This window comes from Mustela nivalis, assembly GCF_964662115.1.
Source record: "Mustela nivalis genome assembly, chromosome: 7".
In the NCBI taxonomy this organism is placed as follows: domain Eukaryota; kingdom Metazoa; phylum Chordata; class Mammalia; order Carnivora; family Mustelidae; genus Mustela; species Mustela nivalis.
The window spans coordinates 66,360,564-66,383,100 of NC_139026.1; the positions used below are offsets into that span (position 1 = coordinate 66,360,564).

Below are 22,537 nucleotides of genomic sequence, written 5' to 3' on the forward strand. Positions count from 1 at the left end.
TGCCTACTTGTGATCTCTGTCTATCAAATAAATAAAAGTTTTAAAAAATCTTAAGAAACAAAAAAGGAAAAGAGAAAAAGCACAGGAAATGCATCCCTCAAAAGGTAAAGAGGAGCCCCACCAACTGCAAATAGGCCCCTGGATATGCCATGGACTCAGCTAACCCCATTTGGGTTAACTGAAGGCAAGGAAAGAGTCTCCTCCACAAAGAACCACAAGAAAAAGAAATCCTGTTTATATCCTTCAAACTAAATAACCTTTCCTTCAAGATAAACCAATAGGATGTGGAGTGTCTCCCTGACCCTCAAATTCCTTAGCCAAAGGGGCTATACTCACAACTCCCTATATACTGTTTGCCCCACCTCCCTATCCTGAATTTATAGCTGAGGAAAACATCTCAACTAACATTCTAGAAACATATTATCTGGTTGAGAATTAACTCTACACTCCTTTTTTAATCTGGCTGTGATTCACCCCATAGACTTGGCAAAGGGGCGGGGTGGGTGAATAATGTGAAACAACTTCTTGTATCCTGTGCATACAAGCCTGTTGCAAATAACTTCCAACAGCCAAACTCTGAATTTTACATTAAAAAGAAAACTGACAAAATCATCCTACCCTACCTACGTTTTACTGTAATATTTGGGGAAAAAATAAATGTCAGACCCTTAAAAAAAACAAATGCCCTAAATTAAATGTATCTTTGGTCCTATCTACTCTTAGAAGTGCTTTAAATGATGAAACAGTGTCATGGTTTCTTCATAATTCTAACTTACAAATGAGTATCCTTAAGATTCCAACAAATACATATATAAAGCACTATGTAAAACAGTCAATCTACCTCTTACTTTTTAAAAAAAATTCTAATCTACTTCATTCTTGACTGCTAGAAGACAATTAAGAAATGAACAATTTAAAAAATTATAACTTTCACCTAGTTTTATGTGGATTTTTTCACCTATTCTGAAATAGATACTTAAAGAGGTAACAAAAGTAAATTCACTGTAATCTTCATCATTTCATTTATCTTCCGCTTATGTTTGGTGTACACAATTCTAGGCTGCTTTGTCAAAGTGTTACAGTGTGCCATGCTATTGATTCTCTCGGCCCTCAGGTGGCCAGGAGACCCTGGAGCAGCGGTGCACAAGCACCCTCTTCCTTCACTGATCTCAGGAAAGACTTTTCTCTGTGTGCAGCGACACAAAAAAAGGTTAGGAAATACTGCACTAAGGGATAACAAACACTTACAGGAGAAAATCATACTGTGTTAAATAGCCAGTGGTAAGTCAAAGTGACTACAATGTGTAGAAGGCATAGTTTCCTACTAATCCTACACAGACACAAAGCAGTGTTGGGCTTCAGCTGCAAGCTAAACAAAACTCATGTTTTCAACAATTCTAATAACTTTAGGATCCAAACTCTGCACAGTTGAATATAAATTCCAAGATAATGATAGTAACAATACCAATAAATTAAATACTTATATGCCACGGACCTTAAATGCTTACATACGTTAATTATTTCATATAATTCTTATTAAAACCTACTGGGTTTGATGTTAACATCTCTACAGAAAAAAAATAAAGTAATATGGAAGTTAAATAGGGGCCATAGCCACCTGGGAATGTTTCTGATTTCAGAATTTTTTACATTTTAGAAAATTAATACAGTGCATACACCATATATTTTGTTAACATTTCCAGAGAAGATCAACCACAGGACACCCTAAATCAAATACATCACCATTTTTGCAGCAACATGTATGCAGTCACACTAAATGGGATGAACAAAGGCTGTAAATGTTTTTCATCCATTCAAGTCTCATTTTGCCACCAAATAAATTATGAAAAAACTAGCAATTTCCAAAGCTTTGGGGGTTACAGAGTTAGGGTGTGTGTGTGTGTGGTTGCTCAGGATCGCACAGGGAGGTGGTATGACACAATATTTAATATGGGCTTTGGTGTTTTACGGAACTCAGTTTACATCCTAGCTTCATCACTTACTACTGTGACAGACTTGTGTTACAGAAGAAGTGATTCCAAGGGCTGTTCTGTGAATTAAAAGAGGTAAGGAATAAAAATAAAATAAAATAGGTAAGGAATATCCATGCACTTAGAGCAACTGGCTAAGAGTAAACACTAAATAAATGCTTGCTACGAATAAAACATAGCTTATGAAGATGAATGAAAGAGAGTGGGATTCAAATCCTTGTTAGCCTACCTACAAAATGTGTTTCTATGTCAAGGGCATCACTGCCCCCATCAAACAATAAATAGAAACTTTCAGTGTAAATATAAACACAAACCAAATTGTTCGAATGTTCTGCAATTATTCCCACTCACAAAATTGTATCATTATTTTTATAATGTTTAGATAAAATAGTTAAAGAAACAAGAGGTCTTTATTTCTTATCCCTGATATAAAGGTAATGTTTTTCGTGATTCTTGTAACTTCATGTCTTCTTGATAAATGCTATCACTGATTAAATTTTCCCAATTAATTGCCTATTCTTACTAAGTTATCTCCAGTTTTCCTGCAGTCTCCTTCGGATATAGGCATTTTATGTCTAATCAGATGTAGATTAGAAAACACAGACACACACACACACACACAAAATAGCATTCTTGTCAAGAAAAAGAAATTTACTTTTTTGAAGTCCTGAGTTAAATGAAAGAAAATATCTTTACAGCATCTTTAGAATGTCTCTGTTTTTCAAGCAGGAAAAGTAAAAGCTAATTATTATCAATTTATTTACTTTTTGAGGGAAATCTTTACTACTCATTAATGTATAAGCTTTCACAGATGAGTAACAACCAAATAGAGCTTGTCATTGATGAGAGAACAGAACTAACTAAAAGAGATGCTGTTCTATAAATGATATATTAGGAAGCTATTCTAAAACATCTTAATCTTTGTCAATGATATAAAGGCAGTAATACTGTCCATACTACTTGTCACGTTAGAATATTTTTCAAGAGGTATAAATATAAAATCCTTGGGGCACCTGGGTGACTCAGTCAGTTAAACACCCAACTCTTGATTTCAACTCAGGTGATGATCTTAGGGTCCTGGGATGGAGCCCCCAGTAGGGCTTCCTCCTCAACAGGGAGTCTACTTGGGAATCCCTCTCTTTCTGCCCCTCCCCCACTCTCACTCTTTCTCTAAAATAAATTTTAAAATCTTAAAAAAAAAAAAAAAGATATCAGAGTTACAGAATCAGTGATGACTAGACGAATGTGAATTCCAGGCTGCAAGGATGTGAGAAGGATCCTTTTGAAAATCCTTAAACATTTTCTTTCCTGAGGGCATTTTCCAATTCTGTACAAGACTGGCACTTGGCAAATGCAGGATTCTTCTTGGGTATAGAGGAATACGTGAAATTTGAGCTGTTACACAGGGCTCTATAAAACAGACTGGAACTGAAGAATCCCAAACATGACTGGTTTTAGTTCTGGGGTTACTTATGGAGAAGCTGGGAAATCATAATCACACCTCTAAAAAGCAAAGTAAAATCCCCCATAATCTCAGAATGTTTAGGAGACAAAGTCGCACTAGAAGGAAGAAGTGTGTTTTAAATGCACAACCAATCACCCTTTTTTTTTTTTTTTAATTTATTTATTTGACAGAGATCACAAGTAGGCAGAGAGGCAGGCAGAGAGAGAGAAGGGGAAACAGACTCCCTACCAAGCAGACAGCCTGATGTGGGACTTGATCACAGGACCCTGAGATCATGACCTGAGCTGAAGGCAGAGGCTTAACCCTCTGAGCCACCCAGGCACCCCCTACCCCAATCACCCTTTTAAAACATCTACCAGATTCTGTTTCAAGGTTAGAGGTTACACCAAGCTAAGCTCAAAACTTCTGAAAAGTACAAATGACTCTACAGCAGATATAGAAGTTGATTAACCAAGTTCCCAATCAAAAGCCTTGAAGGCTATGCCTAAGGAAGAGCTGGATGGGATTAATAACAGTCTAGATAGAGCAGAAGTCAGAATTAATGAATGCCAAAACAGACCAACACAAAACTACATTGCTATACATATCAGATCTGTACTATGGGATTATAACTATGAGATTCTGAAATCTTTTTATATTTTATGATATAACTCCAAGATTCCCAATGATTCTACTTAACAAGTTCCAACAAATCTTAACATATTTCTTATAGACTGAATGCTTGGGTCTCCGCCCCCCCAATGCCCACCCTAAATTCTTGTAGGAATGGAATTCCCAAATGGTGGCATTGGAGGTGGGGTCTTTGGGAGATGCATAGGTCATGAGGTGGAGCCCTCATGAATGAGATTAACACCCTTGTGAAAGAGCTTCCAGAGAAAACCCTTGCCCCTTCTGCCATGTGAGGAGACAGCAAAACGATAGCTGTTTATGAAACAGGAAGTGAGCCCTCACTAGACACCCAACCTGCCAATGATTTGATCTTAGATATCTCAAACTTCAAAAAAACAAGAAACAAATTTCTTTTGTTTATAAACAGACCAGTCTGTGGTACTGTGTTATAGCAACCTAAATGGAATAAGACAATGTCTTATACAAATAAAAATCAAAACTTATTTTTTAAGTTTGCAATAACAAATTTTGGGAAATTTAGTCTGGATCAATTTTCTTAAATAAGTTTATTTATTTATTTATTATTTTTTAAAGGATTTTATTTATTTATTTGACAGATCACAAGCAGGCAGAGAGGCAGACAGAGAGAGAGGAGGAAGCAGGCTCCCCGCTGAGCAGAGAGCCCAATGCGGGGCTCGATCCCAGGACTCTGGGATCATGACCTGAGCCGAAGGCAGAGGCTTTAACCCACTGAGCCACCCAGGCGCCCCCAATAGTTTTATTCAAAAGCCTATAATTTTCACCATCTAAAACATAATTTTTCTATAACTTCAAACTTAAAGAATTAATAGTGTTAAATTTCACAAAAATAATCGGATACCATAGACTTCCTGATGGAAGAGCACAATACTAATTACACAGTAGTTTTTAAAAAGTCAAAATAGAATCTGATGAAGCTCTAGATACAACTATCAACTTAAAAAATTATAGTATGGTGATACAATCAGCAGAATTCAAATGATGGGAAAGCCCACAGCAAACAAGAGCCCAAGATTTCTTCAACAAATAAATTGCAATGAAAGAGCTCAACAGACAAAACTCCCTTTCGGTCTGTGACTGCTCCTGAATACTCTTTCACAAAACATTTCCTGAGAACCCACCATGTGCTAGGCAGTACGGGGAGAAGCAGGATGTCTCTAGGTACCCTGGCTAAAAATGAATGTTTTCATATCCAAGTATTTTAGAAAAAGGGTACCTATGCTTGTTCGTATTAGGCATCTGCTGATGAAATAAAAAACAGAAAAAAAATCCTCATTATTCAAATACAATAATAATGTAGTGGAACAAAATCCAATTTTTTAAAAAAGATTTTATTTATTTATTTGACAGACAGAGATCACAGGTCGGCAGAGGCAGGCAGAGAGAGAAGCAGGTCCCCGCCGAGCAAGGAGCCTGTTGCAGGGCTTGATCCCAGGACCCTGAGATCATGACCTAAGCCGAAGGCAGAGGTTTTAACCCACTGAGCCACCCAGGTGCCCCCAAAATCCAATTTATAAGCTAATTCTTTTCTTTTCTTTTTTTCCTAATTCTTTCTTTCTTTTTTTTAGAGAGAAAGGGCACATGCTAGCAGGGGGAGGAGCAGAGGAAGAGGGACAAGCCAACTTAGTGCTGTGCACGGAGCCCAACTGGGGGCTTGATCCTATGACCCTGAAATCATGACCTGAGCCAAAAATCAAGAGTCCAACACTCCATTGACTGAACCACCCAGGCACCTCTAAGTTAATCATTTTCTATGAGGCTAAATACATTTTGTTTTTGTGATTTAAAGGAGTCTATTACAGAAAATTTCAAACACATACAAAAGAGATAGCACTATATAAACTCTCACGTACTCCTCAACCAGTCTCTCCACCGCACCCCCAAAGATTTTGTTTATTTATTTGAAAGACAGCAAGAGAAAGAGCAAAAGAGATAGAGAGCATGAGTGGGGTAAGGGGCAGGGAGAGAAGCAGACTCCTGGCTGAGCAGGGAACCCAATGCAGGGCTTGATCCCAGGACTCCGGGATCATGACCTGAGCTGAAGGGAGATGCTTAACCAACTGAGCCACCCAGGCGCTCCAAGAGTTTCTTCTTTTGAAGTGTAGCTGCAATATATTAATTTTAAAGTATAAATAATATCATCTTCAAATTACTGGGTGGCAATTAAAAATATCACTAACCTTAAATTGATCACCATTTAGGCAGAGTTTGATTAACCTATAAACTCCTATTTTAATACTTCAACCACTAAACATTTATAATTTTAGCATTTAATTTGTATGAGTGTGTATATAATACATATACACATATCTGGGCTCTCTTTTTTCTTCCCTGCCTACAACGAGAGAACCTGTTCTGACTACAACCCTAGAGGAAGCAACCTTTCATTCTACACGATCTGTTCTCCTTTCTACAAAGCCTCAATTATTCATTTGCTTAATAAATCTTTATTGCACAACTACCCTGCCAGGCACACACTGTGCTGTCCTGCAATTGCCAGTCTAGTAGGAAACCTGGAGTTGAGTAGGAGCCAATCAAATGGAAGACTGCAACCCCAGCAGAGAAAAGAGCATCCAGAAAGACCTGGAGATAGCAAAGACCTCAGTATAATCACGGAACTGAATGGAGGCCAAGGTGAGGAAAGCAGCATGGGATGAATATAGCTATTAGAATACTTACTTTAGAATACTTACTACGTATGTCAGCACCATACATACAATAATTCACTTAACTTCCACAACAACCCTATGAGGTAGTACTATTACTATCTGCTTTATAGACCAAAAACTGAAGCCCAGACCCATTAAATAATTTGCCAAATCATACTGCTTTTTAGTGGCAGAACAACATATTCCAAGGAACACAGATACACTGTAAAAAAGAATATAAAGAACAAAAGAATAATTTAATTGCATCTATCACCTTTTTGTCCTCTTGTAAGCATAAATTCAATACAAAGAAAAACACTGCATTCCATGCATTGGTCAGTGTATTCTGATGTAACAGAAGGCAATGAAATAGCTGTTCCACTGAACACACAAAGTTGTCACCTTTTACCATCTTAATTACAGCTCCCTTTGCCTAGAACATGAATCACAGTAATATTCCACTTCTCATGATTATAAGTAAGGCATTGTGCTACATGAGGAAAAAACAGTTTAAGCATTAGAAGAAAATTCAAGTTATTTGAAAATCATAAAAAATAAGAAGAGGTAAATATCCATAGTGGATTTTTTAAAAAAAGAAAGACTACTGCCAATTCTTTCAGTTACCATGGCCAAATGTTTAACTGAGTATGTCAAGGAACTCGATTTAATTCAGATTGGTTTTTTAAAAATTTACTGAATGCTATTTTGTCAGACATTGTACTCGGGGTTGGGAATGCAACAATAAATGAAAGATACGTCCTTCTCCTCAGTAATCTCACAGTCTAACAGGGTCAGTCAGACAATTACCATAGAAGCAATAAGAAGAATGCTAACAGGAGGAGGAGGAAAGGATACACTGATAACTTCTAGGACGGGCTACATCTGAAGTGTATTAAAAGATTCATATGAATCGGCAAGGCTGATCAATTTGAAAAAAAAATCATAAGCAGAAAGAACAGCATATGTAAAGTTATAAAAGAACACATTATGTTCATTACGGCTGAGATACAGAATACATAGCTTATATTTCCTGAGAACTGGTAATGAGGTGGCAAACTGTTGTGAACAGACAGGCTATGTAGGTTAGATTTTATCCTGGGTAATAGGGAACCACTCACTGAAGGACTTTATAAAGCAATATGACACAATAGATTTGCTTTTTAGAAACAATTACTTTAACAGAAATCCAGAAGATAGACGGGATGGGAAAATCAATAAGGCTATTATAGTTAAAAGATGATGAAGACTCAGAGTGGTAGCAGTAGGCAACAGGAAGAGAAAATATTTTTAAAGGATGTAATATGATGTTTTCCCTGACAGCAAAGAGAAGTGTCACCTTAATTGTGCCATCATCCAAGAATACAGAACAGCTGCCTATTGTCTAACACATCAAGTCAAAAAAGTCTGTATCATGGACAAATTTTTTTGCCCTTCTTCTTTTTTTTTTTTAATGATCTTATTTATTTATTTGAGAGAGAGAGCAAGTAAGAGGGAGCATGAGAGGGTAGATGGTCAGAGGAAGAAGCGGACTCCCTGTGGAGCTGGGAGCCCAATGTGGGACTCAATCCTGAGACTCCAGGATCATGACCTGAGCTGAAGGCGGTCACTCAACTAACTGATACTAGACACATATACAAAAACCATCTTAAAAGAGATATACCAGCCTTCTGTGTAGTTTCTTTATTAAGAAGACTCAAAGATTGGGGAAATTATTCACAATCAGAACTTATATCAGACTCCTCTGTGGAGACTTTAAAATGAAACCTTCCTGAGTTTCACCACTAGAGATGTTAATTATGTAGAGTTCATGGATCCGTAATTTAAAAAAAGCTTCCCAGGTGAGTCTAATGCAACCACTACCTGAAAACAGGTTAGGGGGATAAATTTTCTTTCTTTTTTCTTTTTTAAAAAGATTTTATTTATTTGAGAGAAAGAGCACAAGCAGGGGGAGAGGCCAAGGGAGAGGGAAAAGTAGGCTCGCCCCTGAGCAGGGCGCCTAATAGAGGGCTTTCCATCCCAGGACACTGGGATCATGACCTGAGCTGAAGCCAGAAGCTTAACCAACTGAGCCACCCAGGTGCCCTGGAAATAAATTTTCAACTGTCAATTGTTCAGTTTGAGAACATAGTAAGCTAGCAGCTAAAGTGCAGATTTGATTTCATCTCTTATTTAATAGTCTGTTTTAATGGAAGTCAAAGTTGAATAACACTAAATATGATACCATGGGAAGAATATGAACTTTGAAGCTGCAGTTCAAGTCTCGAGTCCCTCAGCCAACAAACTCTGTAAACTTGAGAAAAACTATGTATCTCTCTAAATCTTGATTTCTCAATTTATATCATGAAGAGGTTGTAACAGATAAATCTGATTCCTGATCTTCAACGTCAGTACTAATTTAAAATGGATGGACACACTAAACACTATTGTGTTCAGGAAAAAGACACCATTTTAAAGTACTTTTTAAAAATGGAGCTCCTCAGAGCACCTGGGCAGCTCAATCAGATAAGCGTCTGCCTTCGGCTCAAGTCATGATCCCAGGATCCTCGTATGGAGACCGGCATGCGGCTCCCTGCTCAGCGGGAAACTGCTTCTCCCTCTCTCCCCTGCTCATCATGCTCATCTCTCACTATTTCTCTATGTCAAATAAATAAATAAAATCTTAAAAAAAAAAAAAATGGAGGTCCTCTCTCACTCCTCATCCCCTTTTTGGTTTCCTTTTTATTTTTATCCAGGGTGATCATTTGGAAAGCAAAGGTAAAAAAGAAAGAGACACAGGTGACTCCTGGAGCAAGATTAAAAATTTCTTTTAAAACGAAAGCCAAGGGGAGCCTAGGTGGCTCAGTCAGTTAAGTGTCGAACTCTTGATTTTGGCTCAGGTCATGATCTCAGGACTGTGCTACCAAGCCCCACATCTGGCTGGGTGCTAGATTTGGAGCCTGCTTAAGATTCTTTCTTTCCTAGAATGAATGAAACAAGATGGGATTGGGAGGGAGGCAAACCATAAGTGACTCAATCTCACAAAACAAACTGAAGGTTGCTGGGGGGAGGGGGTTTCCGAAAGGGGGGTGGGGTTATGGACATTGGGGAGGGTATGTGCTATGGTGAGTGCTGTGAAGTGTGTAAACATGGCGATTCACAGACCTGTACCCCTGGGGATAAAAATACATTATATGTTTATAAAAAAGAAAAAGAAAAAAAAAAGATTCTTTCTCTCCTCTCTGCTCCCTCTCTAAAAATAACAATAACAATAATAAAAATAAAAATAAATTAAATAAAGGCCAGATGTGCTATTTGCCTGGAATCAAGGAAAAGGTAGCAAGTAAGCACTCTTTATTGTTACTGCTCTACTACAAATGCTCAGACTCATCATGGGAATCCAATTAATGTATTTAGTTATTTTTTTCTTTAATAAACACTGTAATATTAGTTTATGCATGATTAGATTACTCAGAAGTTTATGCATAAATACATTTCACATTGAAAAGATGTACCCTGTTACAGCAGCCATTATTTTTCTATAATACAGAGGATACTACCATAGTCAAATATAAATTAGCATCAGGAAATAAACTCATAGAAGCAAATGTTTGTGGAAAACTTCCAAAACAATAAGGAATTAAGAATACTTTGTAAATATTTGAGAAAACATAATCAAATGAAAAGCAAACCTAATCTACACATAAATCATACATCCATGAAAATTAAGTATCTCAAACTGTTGCAAAGATATTTTTTATAAACTGGGCACAATCATGATTGCTGATCATTAACAATTTTATCAATAGATCATTAAGCTAGAACAGTAAGCTAATCATTGCTAAGATCTAACAAGTATGCTACATTTTTACTAAAAAGGGAGTTTGATACTTTGTCACCTTACTTTGAAGACTTCTACTTCAAAAGGCTATGGATATCGGCACCTGGATGGCTCAGTGGGTTAAAGCCTCTGCCTTTGGCTCAGGTCATGATCCCAGGGTCCTAGGATCAAGCCCTGCATTGGGTTCTCTGCTCCGCAGGGAGCCTGCTTCTTCCTCTCTCTCTCTGCCTGCCTCTATGCCTACTTGTGATCTCTGCCTGTCAAATAAATAAATAAAATCTTTAAAAAAAAAAAAAAGGTCTATGGAAATCTAAAAGAATGGACAACTATTATTAAACATTCAGTGTTCTTATATAGCACTGACCTAGATACTATGAAGAACAAAATACAGTAAGGTTGGATATATGCTAATGAGGACCTTATGATCAGTCAGAAAGACAAAACATACATGGAATAACAAAAACACACATGGGAAACAGTCAACTGTTTCCAGTCATACATGGCACAACTGTCTGTGGTCAAGGGCCCTATGAACCAATATAGATGAGACAGTATAACTTGCTATTTATGTGAGATAGGAGTAACGCAAAGAATAAAAGGCTCAAATTCATCTGTTGAATTAATATCCAAAATATATGAAGAACTCATAACAACTCAAGCAGAAAAACAATTTGAGAATGAGAAGATCTAAATACCCACTTTTCCAAAGACATACAGATGGCCTGAAAGACACATGAAAAGATGTTCCACATCAGTCACCAGTGAAATGCAAATCAAAAGGACAATGAAAGACAATGAAAGAACACTTCACACCGGTTACAATGGTTATTCTCAAAAAGACAAGAAATAACAAGTATTGATAAAGATAAGGAGAAAACTGCTGGTGGGAATGTAAATTGGTACAGCCACTGTGGAAAACAGTACAGAAGTTTCTCAAGAAATTAAAAATATAACTATCACAAGATCAAGCAACTCCACTTCTGGGTATACATCCAAAGAAAAGGAACATTAACTTGAAAAAATACCTGCACCCTCAAGTTCACTGCAACATTATTTACAATAGCCAAGACATGGAAACAATCTCTGTGTACAATGATGGATAAACCGATAAAGAGTTAAGTGTGTATGTATGCAAGCATACATACATATACACTATGGACTATTATTCAGCCAAAAAAAGGAACTCCTACCATCTGTGACAACATGAATGGCTCTTGAAGGCATTAAGCTAAGTGAAAAAAAGTCAGAGAAAGATATAGAACATATGATCTCATTTATGTGTGGAATCTAAAACACCTCAACGTATAGCAACAGAACAAACTGGTGGCTGCTAGAGGCTAGGGTTGAGCAAAGTGAGTGAAGATGGTTAATAGGTACAAACTTCCAGTTAGAAAGCAAATCATGGGGATGTCATGTACACCATGGTGACTACAGTTAATAATACTGTACTGCATATTTGAAAGTTACTAAGAGTAAATTTCAAAAGTTCTCATCACAAGAAAAAAACATTTGTAACTATATGCAGTGATGAGTGGATGAATGTTAACTAGACATAATGTGATCATTTCATAACATATGTTATGGAAGCATTACACTTTACCACCTGAAACAAATATAATATTATACATCAATTATATCATAAAAAATAGGCTCAAAGCAGGTATCAACTGAAGTGTTGAAGGATATACAATAAGTAGAAAAAATTAAAAATTAAATAGTAACCTATACAACATCGTAAACTATATAACAACACTTTTGTAATATTTACTACTAAACCTTGTTTCTACTAGTGTTCCTCAATGGAAAAGACAAAGTCTTCCTCCTTATATATTAAACCCCATATGCAACAACACCAAGCAAGTAATAGGCAACCAGTAAACTTTTACCCCATCAATCAATAAACAGTTCATTTTAATGAAAGCACACCTGACATTTGCTATACGGATGGTTTACTATTTCATAAACATTAAAAAAGTGAAAGGGGTACTTTCTTAAACAACTAGTAAAATGCTACCTCAGCTCAATTTTGCCCTCTGGATACAATTTTACACTCTGTAAATAAGCTATACAACCTGTTCATAACCTGGCTCTGACTTGTTTTCCTGGTCTCAACTCCTTACCTCTGCCCTATCAGCCTTACACCCCGGCCACACCCAACTTCCGCTGGCTCTCTACATCCACAAGGCCAGAGTCCTTCACCCACTGCTCTACTGCATCTTCCTATTTATCTTCCAGAACCAGTCACCAGTTCTTGTGAAGCTTCCAGGGAGAATTAATACTCATCAGTGGCTCTCACAGCACCGTGTTCCTACCTCCGTTACTGAGTGAAACAGACTACGTTATAACTTACTGGTTCTCTCCAGAAATAAAGGTACCTAAAGGCAGAGCTCTTTCACTTTCATAGTCTGAGCAATACCTAGCACTGTACGTGGTACACAAGACAAAATTATTGCTGAATGCAGGAAAGAGTACACAACATTACAAACATCATTCAAGAGTTCTTTACTGGGGCGCCTGGGTGGCTCAGTGGGTTAAGCCACTGCCTTCGGCTCAGGTCATGATCTCAGGGTCCTGGGATCGAGTCCCGCATCGGGCTCTCTGCACAGCAGGGAGCCTGCTTCCCTCTCTCTCTCTGGCTGCCTCTCCATCTACTTGTGATTTCTCTCTGTCAAATTAATAAATAAAATCTTTAAAAAAAAAAAAGAGTTCTTTACTATCACCTGGAAATATACGTGCATTCCATGTATTCCACACATCATAAGGAACTCACAGACCAAACATTAAATGGTGATGATGGAGCTGCAAAAGGACTCTTCATTATCAGATACATCTGCGATAAGGTCGGCTTTAAAAATGAACTTTTTTTTTTTAACGATTTTATTATTTGAGATAGAGAGAAAGGGAGAAGCAGGATCTCCACAGAGCAGGGAGCCTAACATAGGGCTCAATCCCAGGATCCTGGGATCATGACCTGAGCTGAAAAGAGATGCTTAACCAACTGAGCCACCCCACTGCCCCTGAACTTCTTACTTTGACATGAACTCTTTACTTCAAAAATGAACTCTGAGGGGCGCCTGGGTGGCTCAGTGGGTTAAAGCCTCTGCCTTCGGCTCAGGTCATGATCCCACGGTCCTGGGGTCGAGCCCCACATTGGGCTCTCTGCTCAGTGGGAAGCCTGCTTCCTCCTCTCTCTCTCTGCCTGTCTCTCTGCCTGCTTGTGATCTTTCTCTGTCAAATAAATAAATAAAATCTTAAAAAAAAAAAAAATGAACTCTGAGTCTGAAATTACCCGACTCAGAAGTTTGTTACGTGGCTTTCCAGAACCAATTTAGTATAAAGCTAGATGTATTTTTGACTAGCAATAAGACTATCATGGAATCCACATAAGACAGTTGAAAATTCAAATTTAAAAAAGGAACTATTAGTAATTAAATATCAAATTATTCAAGAATCCTTGGAATTTGATTTCAGATCTCTATAAAGTAAGTGTTTTTTTCTTCCCCCAGTGTCTACCTTTTGTGCAAATCATTTTACAATGTTTCATCTGATCATTTCTTAACTTAAAGCTTGTGGAAGCTTTAAAGAATATCATGGCACGAAGTTAAAATCTAGGAAGTTTTGTTATTATCAGCATGTCAGAATGCTGAGAAGGATACCTGTTCTAAAAATTCAAATACAACAGGGTACAGATCTGATTACCTATATAAAGTCTCTGTCAAGTTAAATGGGAATAAATTAATTTGAAATCCAAAGACAAATCTTTCTTCCTTTTAGTATTAACAATAATGTTAATAGCCACCATTTACTGAGAGCCTGCTACCTGCCAGACATTTCATGCAAATTCTACCCGAAAACACTTAGAAGAAAAGTGAACCTAGGAGGCCAATAGCTGGCCAAAGCTACATAAGAAGTAATGGAATTCAAATCCAGGTCAATCAGGTTCCAAAGGATAAAAGTTAATTCACTCCTATGCTAACAACATGTCATACTGAAAGACTGAAACAAATTTCTACAACTCTCTTTCCTTCTTTGAACTGTGGAAGGATAAATGGTCTAAAGCATGTCTCATCACCTCCTAGCACTGCCATAACCATTCTTTAACTCACTGCTTGAAGTCTACGGTATGTGAAATCTATGCTTTTCAACATTTACTTTGATACTTCCAAAGTTAAACTGTTTGAATAGCATACAGTAGTAAATTTCTTTATCCTCAAGTCTAGATGAACACGTTTTCATAGAAGTTTCCGAACTGTGTGCTACATAAAATCAACTACTTTCCCCTCAACACTTAGAGGTAACCTCCACAAAAAGGTTAAAAAGCCAGAAAATTAAGAGCAGCTTACTTTTAGGTATTAAATACTCCGAAACTAGTTAAAAAGAAATGGATTAAAAGGGGGTTCTCTAAATATTTGATTAAATACCAGTTTGGTAACATCAATTTCAAGTCTGAATTCCAGAAAGGAAGGAAAGTGAAGGAAAAAAGAACTTCAATTCAATAAAAATTCTGTTCCACCAGCTCTGCAAAATTTCACGGCTCATCTGCATTCTCTTAAAGCTTCTTCATTGATGGTACTTATTTAGAAAGGATTAAGAGCCAAGTTTAATACAGAAATTATTTAATTATATCTGTTTAGGACAGATGTATGTGGCCACTTATTCTGGCATCAAAGTAATTAGCATTAAAGATCAAAGGCTACTTGTGTGAATCCAGAATACAAACTTGTTTGGATTCTATGTCATGGAACCACAGAAAGAATCCAGTAAGTCAACTTTCACTGAATTTATTTATGCCTGTCATTTCCTTTGGGGCAAATTCAATTTACAGGCTGCTGGCAAAAGAGACTCATAACTGGTCAGTTTTTATTGTTTGGTATTAACTCTTTCAGGATCAGCCATAGAGCTATAGCTAATTCAACCATGTTGCTGGTTCAAAAGAGAACTTAATTACATTAAGCCAAAGGCATTTATAAAATCAACTGACAGGAAAGAGAGATTAACTGCTATTATGATGTTGCTCCTGAAGCCAGGAACTAGAAAATCTGGATAAAGTATGATAATTAGAATACCTCAGAAGAGAAAAGCTACCAGCTACTTTTTGTTCTTTAGTAACCTGGCAACAAAATTTCCTTTTCTTTTCTTTTCCACTTAAGCTCTTGTGCTACAGTTTTACTGTTATTATGAAGAGAATGCTGTGAGCAGTCTGGAGAATGGTTGCATGTGTTTACTCAATTACAACAACTCAGGGATGGCAGGAGATTCCCAAGGGCATCTAATCCAACTATCTATCCACAGAGAGTGATCCTTTCACCACCATATCTCCATTAAGTAGCCAAAGGATGGAATGTTCTCTACCAATTAAAAGTAGCACACTCCATCTTTAGAGGACTCTCTTAGAAAGTTTGTACTCAGTGACAAAGTCTGTTTCTCTATTGCTTTTACCTTGTTGTAATACCTAAAAGTCATGAAAAACAAATCTAACCTTTCTTTAATATGAAGTCCTTCAAACATCTAAAGAGAGTGACACTCTCCTATTTCCATTCCTTCATATGTTCCTAATAGAAAATACTACTGAGTCCCATGTCTGTTAGGCAAGCTGCAAAAAAATTAATTTATGCATATTTTAAATTATTTTAATTTTAAAAAATAATATTTAAAACTTTGAGTTACCCAAACTATTAGATACCAACTTTAAATTAGTAAGTTGATGCTCAAGCAAAAACTTCCTTATAAATAAATGTGTATGCTTGTATTAAATCTCAAAAAACTCAGACACAAGACTATTTTTAATACTAAAATTAAATAAATAATTGCCCTTAATTGTCCCTAATGTAAACTAGTGAAATGTTCACACAAAAGGCTATGTGTTAACTAAAAATTTTAATAAATATTTAAAATACCTTTCTATAAAGTTTTGGGGCTTTGTTATGAAGTTTATTTGAACAGCAGGATGCATTCTAAATTCTTGAGTTATACAGATGAACTCCCTTCTATACCTTTGATAACTTTCAGCCAAAGTCAAACAAAAGAAAAAAAAATTCAGATCTTCTAAACGAAGACAGAAACTCTGAATTTTAAAGGCATTTAGTATTTGGTCATCTGATTTCTGTAAGATGGAACTGAGATGGACTGCATAATCTATTTCAAGGTCCTCAATTTCAATGTCAGTAGAAATTATTTATAACATTTCATCTGTAGTTTAGTGGTTCATTAAATCCTCAACTGACTAACTGTCACAGACTGTTTTGAAATGTTAACACCATCTAAATTATCCTGACAAAATTATTAAACATTCACACACAATCACTTACCCAAGACTCATGGTATAAAACTGTTAGCAGATAGAGTGCATAATCATAATTCTGTCTCTTTAAAGGGCACCTGTAAGAGAAAGAGAGAGAAGAAGTCAAAATTTTAAAAATTCAGTACATAAAATAATTTGCAAAATATACAAACACTAAATACAAAGGATAACTTATATTCAGGTATTCTCTATATTCAGGGAATATCCTACCTTTTATTTCTCGTTGTTTTCATCACTAATGGGAGTTATTTGTATCTGATAATAGTTTTACACTATTTTTAATATGACTGTGTCTAATCCAAGTGCCCTTCACAATCTTGGGGCTAAGAGTCTGCTGGACAGTGTGAGTGTATCTACTGAGTTCATTTTAAAAATAGAGATAGACTAAAGACAGTGGCTAATCAAAACGTTCATCTTGATTTCTCCAGAGCCAAGTTTTAAAAAAAAATAAGCTATACTATTCAATGCTATACTGAAGTTGTTGTATTTAAAATAGAATTAATGACCTAATACTAGATAAAACTTCTATATAAATATGAGATAACAAATTAAGCTTTTAGAAATCATTAATTCCAATTTCTTTAAATATAAAATAAAATCATCATTTGACAGGAGCATATCGGTGGCTCAGTAAGTTAAGCATCTGCCTTTGGCTCAGGTCATGATCCCAGGGTCCTGGGATGGAGTCCCATGTTGGACTCTGCTCAGTGGGGAGCCTGCTTCTCCCTCTGCCTGCTGCTCCCCCTGCTTGGACTCACTCTCTCCCTCTTTCTGTCAATTAAATAAATAAAATCTTAAAAAAAAAAAAAACAAAACCATCACATGACAAGTGACTTTAACAGTACTCTGCTTATTCTACATATTTAGGTTTAATAGTTCTCTAAATAGTTGCTACCATAAACACACACCCACACCCACCAACACTGGAAAACTTAGGGAAAAACTCTGTCAGATACTTACAGAATTTAAAAGAGCAACACTTTAAAAGTAATTTTTTAAGCTGCACAAACTAAAAACTCAACCTTATTTTACATTTTCTAAAGACAGTAAAAAAGAATATTACTAATATATCTCAAATCTATTTTCCCCCATACTATAATACTCTAAAACCAGGGTTCCCAAGTTTTTTCCACCCCTCATTATTGCCTTCATTTATATATGCCATACTACTACTTCTCACCATTAAGAAGGAGGACATAAAACTTAAATGACTTCCAAGAGCTTTGAAACTAGAATGGGAAGGGAGAGAAGATATCTGCCCACTTGCTTTTCTCTAAAGGCAGGTCTTTTGACATAATTCAGAAACAGCCAAATATGGTAAGATAAAAATAAAATAATCCTGGGGCACCTGGGGGCTCAGTCAGTTAAGTGTCTGACTCTTGATTTTGCTCAGGTCACGATCTTGGGGTCACAAGATCATGCCCCGTGTTGGGCTCCGTGGTGGGCATGGAGCCTGTTTAAGATTCTCTCTCTCCCCCTTTCCTTCTACCCTTCCCCGCCTTCCAGAAACAGAAATAAAAAAACCCTTTTGTAAAAACATACCAATAACCCTTCTTCACCTCAAATAACACAATTTATAAATTCATAGGAGGTAAATTTAATACTGTTTTTATGAAGCAAATTCACTAAAATTCTTATTTACAAAATTGCCTGGGTAAATTAAATTTCTGTATTTAATCATTTAAATTTTAAACTGAAAGATCTTTGACTTTGTAAAAATCAGTTTAAACCTTAATCACTAGCCAAGCACACTTTTGTTCTCTTCTAACATCTTCCCTGAGTCTTATTCACATGGATATATTAGAATCCAGACTGAAAAATAACAATAATAATTTAACTAGGCAGTTAGGCAAGCCTCTCCATGTCCATAAAGAGGACAGCAACAGTAGACTAGTGTGAAGATATTAAACACATGAAATGTAGGTGGCTGGGTGGCTCAGTTGTTAAGTGTTTGCCTTTGGCTCAGGTGATGATCCCAGGGTCCTAGGATGGAGCCCTGCATCGGGCTCCCTACTTGGTGGGAAGCCTGCTTCTCCCTCTTCCACTCCCCCTGCTTGTGTTCCCTCTCTCACTGTGTCTCTCTCTATCAAATAAATAAAATCTTTAAGAAAAAAATAAAATAAATAAACACATGAATGGGACAACTTCACTGACCTAATACGTTAGTTTATGTTGATGTATAAGGCTACCCCGATTTTTTTTTTATTGTTTTAATTTCTTTTCAGTGTATCAGAATTCATTGTTTATGTATACCCTGATTTTCAATGTAATTTCTTAAGGAAAGGACTGCCAGAAGACTGGAAGATAATAAAACAACACAATGACCAATAAAAACAACACAATGACCAATTGGCTGAACTTTTCTTTACCTGTCTGTTTTGATGGTAAGTACATCTGTAGTCTTGCAGTATCGCTCTCCCACAAGTTTAATGAGTTTCTTCTTTGCATGATCATCTAAATTCAAACTGGAAAGTTTAACCTTAAAAATACAAGAAAAAGTTATTTGAAAAGAATTATTTCAGATACTTTGTTTAGTGAAAAGAAAACCCCAAAAACCCAGTATCAATATCATTTAATGTTAAACTAACCAAAAAGAAACTTTTGCAACCTGTACTGTTGTCTATGTAGAGTTAGCAAACGGCATGCATTATGAAGCCTGATCTTACTCATGGGGAAAAAAAAAAGGAGGAGGAGGAAACTGTTTTGAGTTGAAAGTTCTGGGCATTAGCACCTTTCCTGTTAAAACCAATAAGTCTCTTAAATAAATGATATTACAGCTTATGAGTAGCACTAAGAATTAAACTCAATTAGTATTAGTAAAGCTGGAATATAAGAATACTGGGATAAAACAAAAATGCTTTAAGATATTTCCACCATGCAATTATGAGACTTTTATCATTGCAACTTGCTTAGGGATATTTATTTTAAAAGGTACAGGTATCTCATGGAAGATGGTACAGAGCATTCATGAAGGATCAAGACATTTAAAATTCAGCTCGACATTTCTCAAAATGTTAATACTAGTCCGAGAGGCTGTTAAGTAGAATTATTTCTCGGGGCGCCTGGGTGGCTCAGTGGGTCAAAGCCTCTGCCTTCTGCTCAGGTCATGATCCCAGGGTCCTGGGATCGAGCCCCACATCGGGCTCTCTGCTCAGCAGGGAGCCTGCTTCCTCCTCTCTCTCTGCCTGCCTCTCTGCCTACTTGTGTTCTCTGGCTGTTAAATAAATAAATAAAATATTTAAAAAAAAAAGAATTATTTCTCTAAAAAGGCTATTTTTGTTGAATATATTCAGATAATACAGAGTTAAACTGGGTTCTTTATAGAAGGACTTCTTAGAAGTGGTAATATGCTAATGAGCATTCTGAAATTTCAAGACGCAGGGTTCTTATGTAACAATTTCCAGATTTATCTGACCTCATATTCTATTTTTCAAGGGACAGTTCATGGAATTAGTCTTCCTTAAAACATATTTTGGGAAACACTGGACTACATGAACAGTTTTTAATTTGGAGAGAATTATGGCATGGATTGAAGGTATCTAAAAGAAAACTAGACTTGACATAGAAAAATAGGTTAGATATTAGAATACAGTTAAGTAAGGTAAGCCACACACTGTTTTTCCATGGACGGCATTAAGAATAAGAAAAATCCATAACTATATGAAGAGAAAAAAAGGCTCAATAAGATTTTACAATCACATCTACTTCTCGTTAGCTTCAATAACCCTGCACTTCCCTCAAGCCTTTATAGCAGAAGAGCTTATTTATTTTTCCATTTTTCCCACTAGCCTGCAAACTCTCCAGGGTAAGAACGGTATCAGTCCCATTTTTGGTGATGGCCTAGCACTTAAAGAACATATGACATGTATTTGTTGAATGAACACATTAATGAAAAAAAGAAAGGATACATGTTTTTTTTAAGCACTGTGAATTTTTATTTGAACTAAGAAAATATAGGAAATAAATAAATAAAAATATACTTTTAAAGAATAAATGCAGGAAAAACATTGACTATTAAATATCAACCTAACAGAATGGTCCTATGTGCAGGCAGTGCAAATTACCACAGTCCCCTGGAAAGAATACGTATCAACAACCAGGTTATCAGCTTGAGGTATAAGAAATATAATTCTGATTATTAACGATAAGAATTACTTAAAAGGAAATAGTGAAATGAATGTACCCCTAATTATTAACATACTTGTACATATGCATGCATACAGATACAGTACAAAGAATAGTTTTTACGTTAGAATAAGAGAATGGAATGATTTTTTTCCTTTTAAAACTCCCTTCAATGTAATCATTTTCAACAATAAATTTAAAAATTTACAATTTAAAAAGTTTAAGTGTTCTAGCTTTTTATGTAAGAAGTAGTAAAAAAAAAAAAAATGGCACCAATGCTGATTATTGTAACTGCTTTAAAACTAACATTCACATTAACACTTTGAATGTTCAAAAATTATACAGCGTTTATGCCAGAAACTCCAAATATTTTAGAGCCATGTGGTACACTCACGCCACCTGCTAGCACTCAAAGGCACTGCAAAATTGTAGTCATTAAACTAGATGAACAGTCTGACTCTGAAATTGAGCAGCAATCATTACCATTCTTTTTCCAAAATTCCAAAGAATGCTTGGACTTTTCTTTTGCTACATTTTAAAGCATCAATACTGTATTAACATTATCCCCCAAAACAACACTGACATTTCAAATCATAGGAGATCATGGTTTTATGTATATACTTTCAAATGCCCATATTTAAGAGTTACATAAATTGAGAAATAAACCTAATTGTGTGAAGTACCTTCTCTATTTAGAAGCATAGTACGTCAGTTAAAGAACTATAGTTATATACAAAAGACAAGACCTGGGTTTGATTTCTAGATTTGCAACTTTGCTAAGTGACCTTAAATCACTTGATCTTACTGTTTCCTCATTTACAAAACAAAGTACTCACAGGATTTTTGTCAGGAATAAATGAGAATAAATAGAAGAAAGCCATTTTTAAAGAAAAGTCCTACACAAATATTGTTTTTAATTCAGCACTACCTTTATGATCATCAAGAAAAATATGATACCATCTTTCTTTCTCTGAATTTAAAAATTTGAGTATCTTTTTTTTTAAAGATTTTATTTATTTATTTGACAGAGTGAGAGATCACAAGTAGGCAGAGAAGCAGGCAGAGGGAGAGGGGGAAGCAAGCTCCCCACTGAGCAGAGAGCCCGATGCGGGACCCGATCCCAGGACCCTGAGATCATGACCTAAGCTGAAGGCAAAGGCTTTAACCACTAAGCCACCCAGTGGCCCCGAGTATCTCTTAATATAGTACTTTATACTATTTGACTGGCTTCACAATATAACTTTAAATCATGCCAGGCGACACCTGGTTAAATATCTGACTCTTGATTTTGGTCATGATCTTGGGGTTGTGAGATCAAGCCCCACAATGGGCTCTGCACTGGGCAAGAAGACTGCGTGGGATTCTCTCTCCCTCCCTCCCTATACCCCCGAAGAGAACTCAGGTTCTCTCTCATGTTCTCCCCCCCAAAAATAAAGATTTTATTTGACAGACAGAGATCACAAGTAGGCAGAGAAGCAGGCAGAGAGAGAGGGGGAAGCAGGCTCCCCGCTGAGCAGAGCCCGATATGGGGCTCGAACCCAG

General features: G+C 36.4%; 1 protein-coding gene across 1 annotated transcript in view; it reads right to left on the reverse strand.

Moving 5' to 3' along the window:
- The window catches only part of LOC309868501 (small ribosomal subunit protein mS35-like), a 43,261-nt gene that overhangs the window by 1,739 nt on the left and 18,985 nt on the right, over nucleotides 1-22,537 (reverse strand). Inside the window, exons 6-7 of the mRNA XM_082738426.1 lie at nucleotides 19,240-19,349; nucleotides 16,878-16,947 (exon numbers count right to left, since the gene is read on the reverse strand). Coding sequence (XP_082594552.1) covers nucleotides 16,878-16,947; nucleotides 19,240-19,349 — 180 coding nt within the window. The remainder of the gene's footprint in view (nucleotides 1-16,877; nucleotides 16,948-19,239; nucleotides 19,350-22,537) is intronic.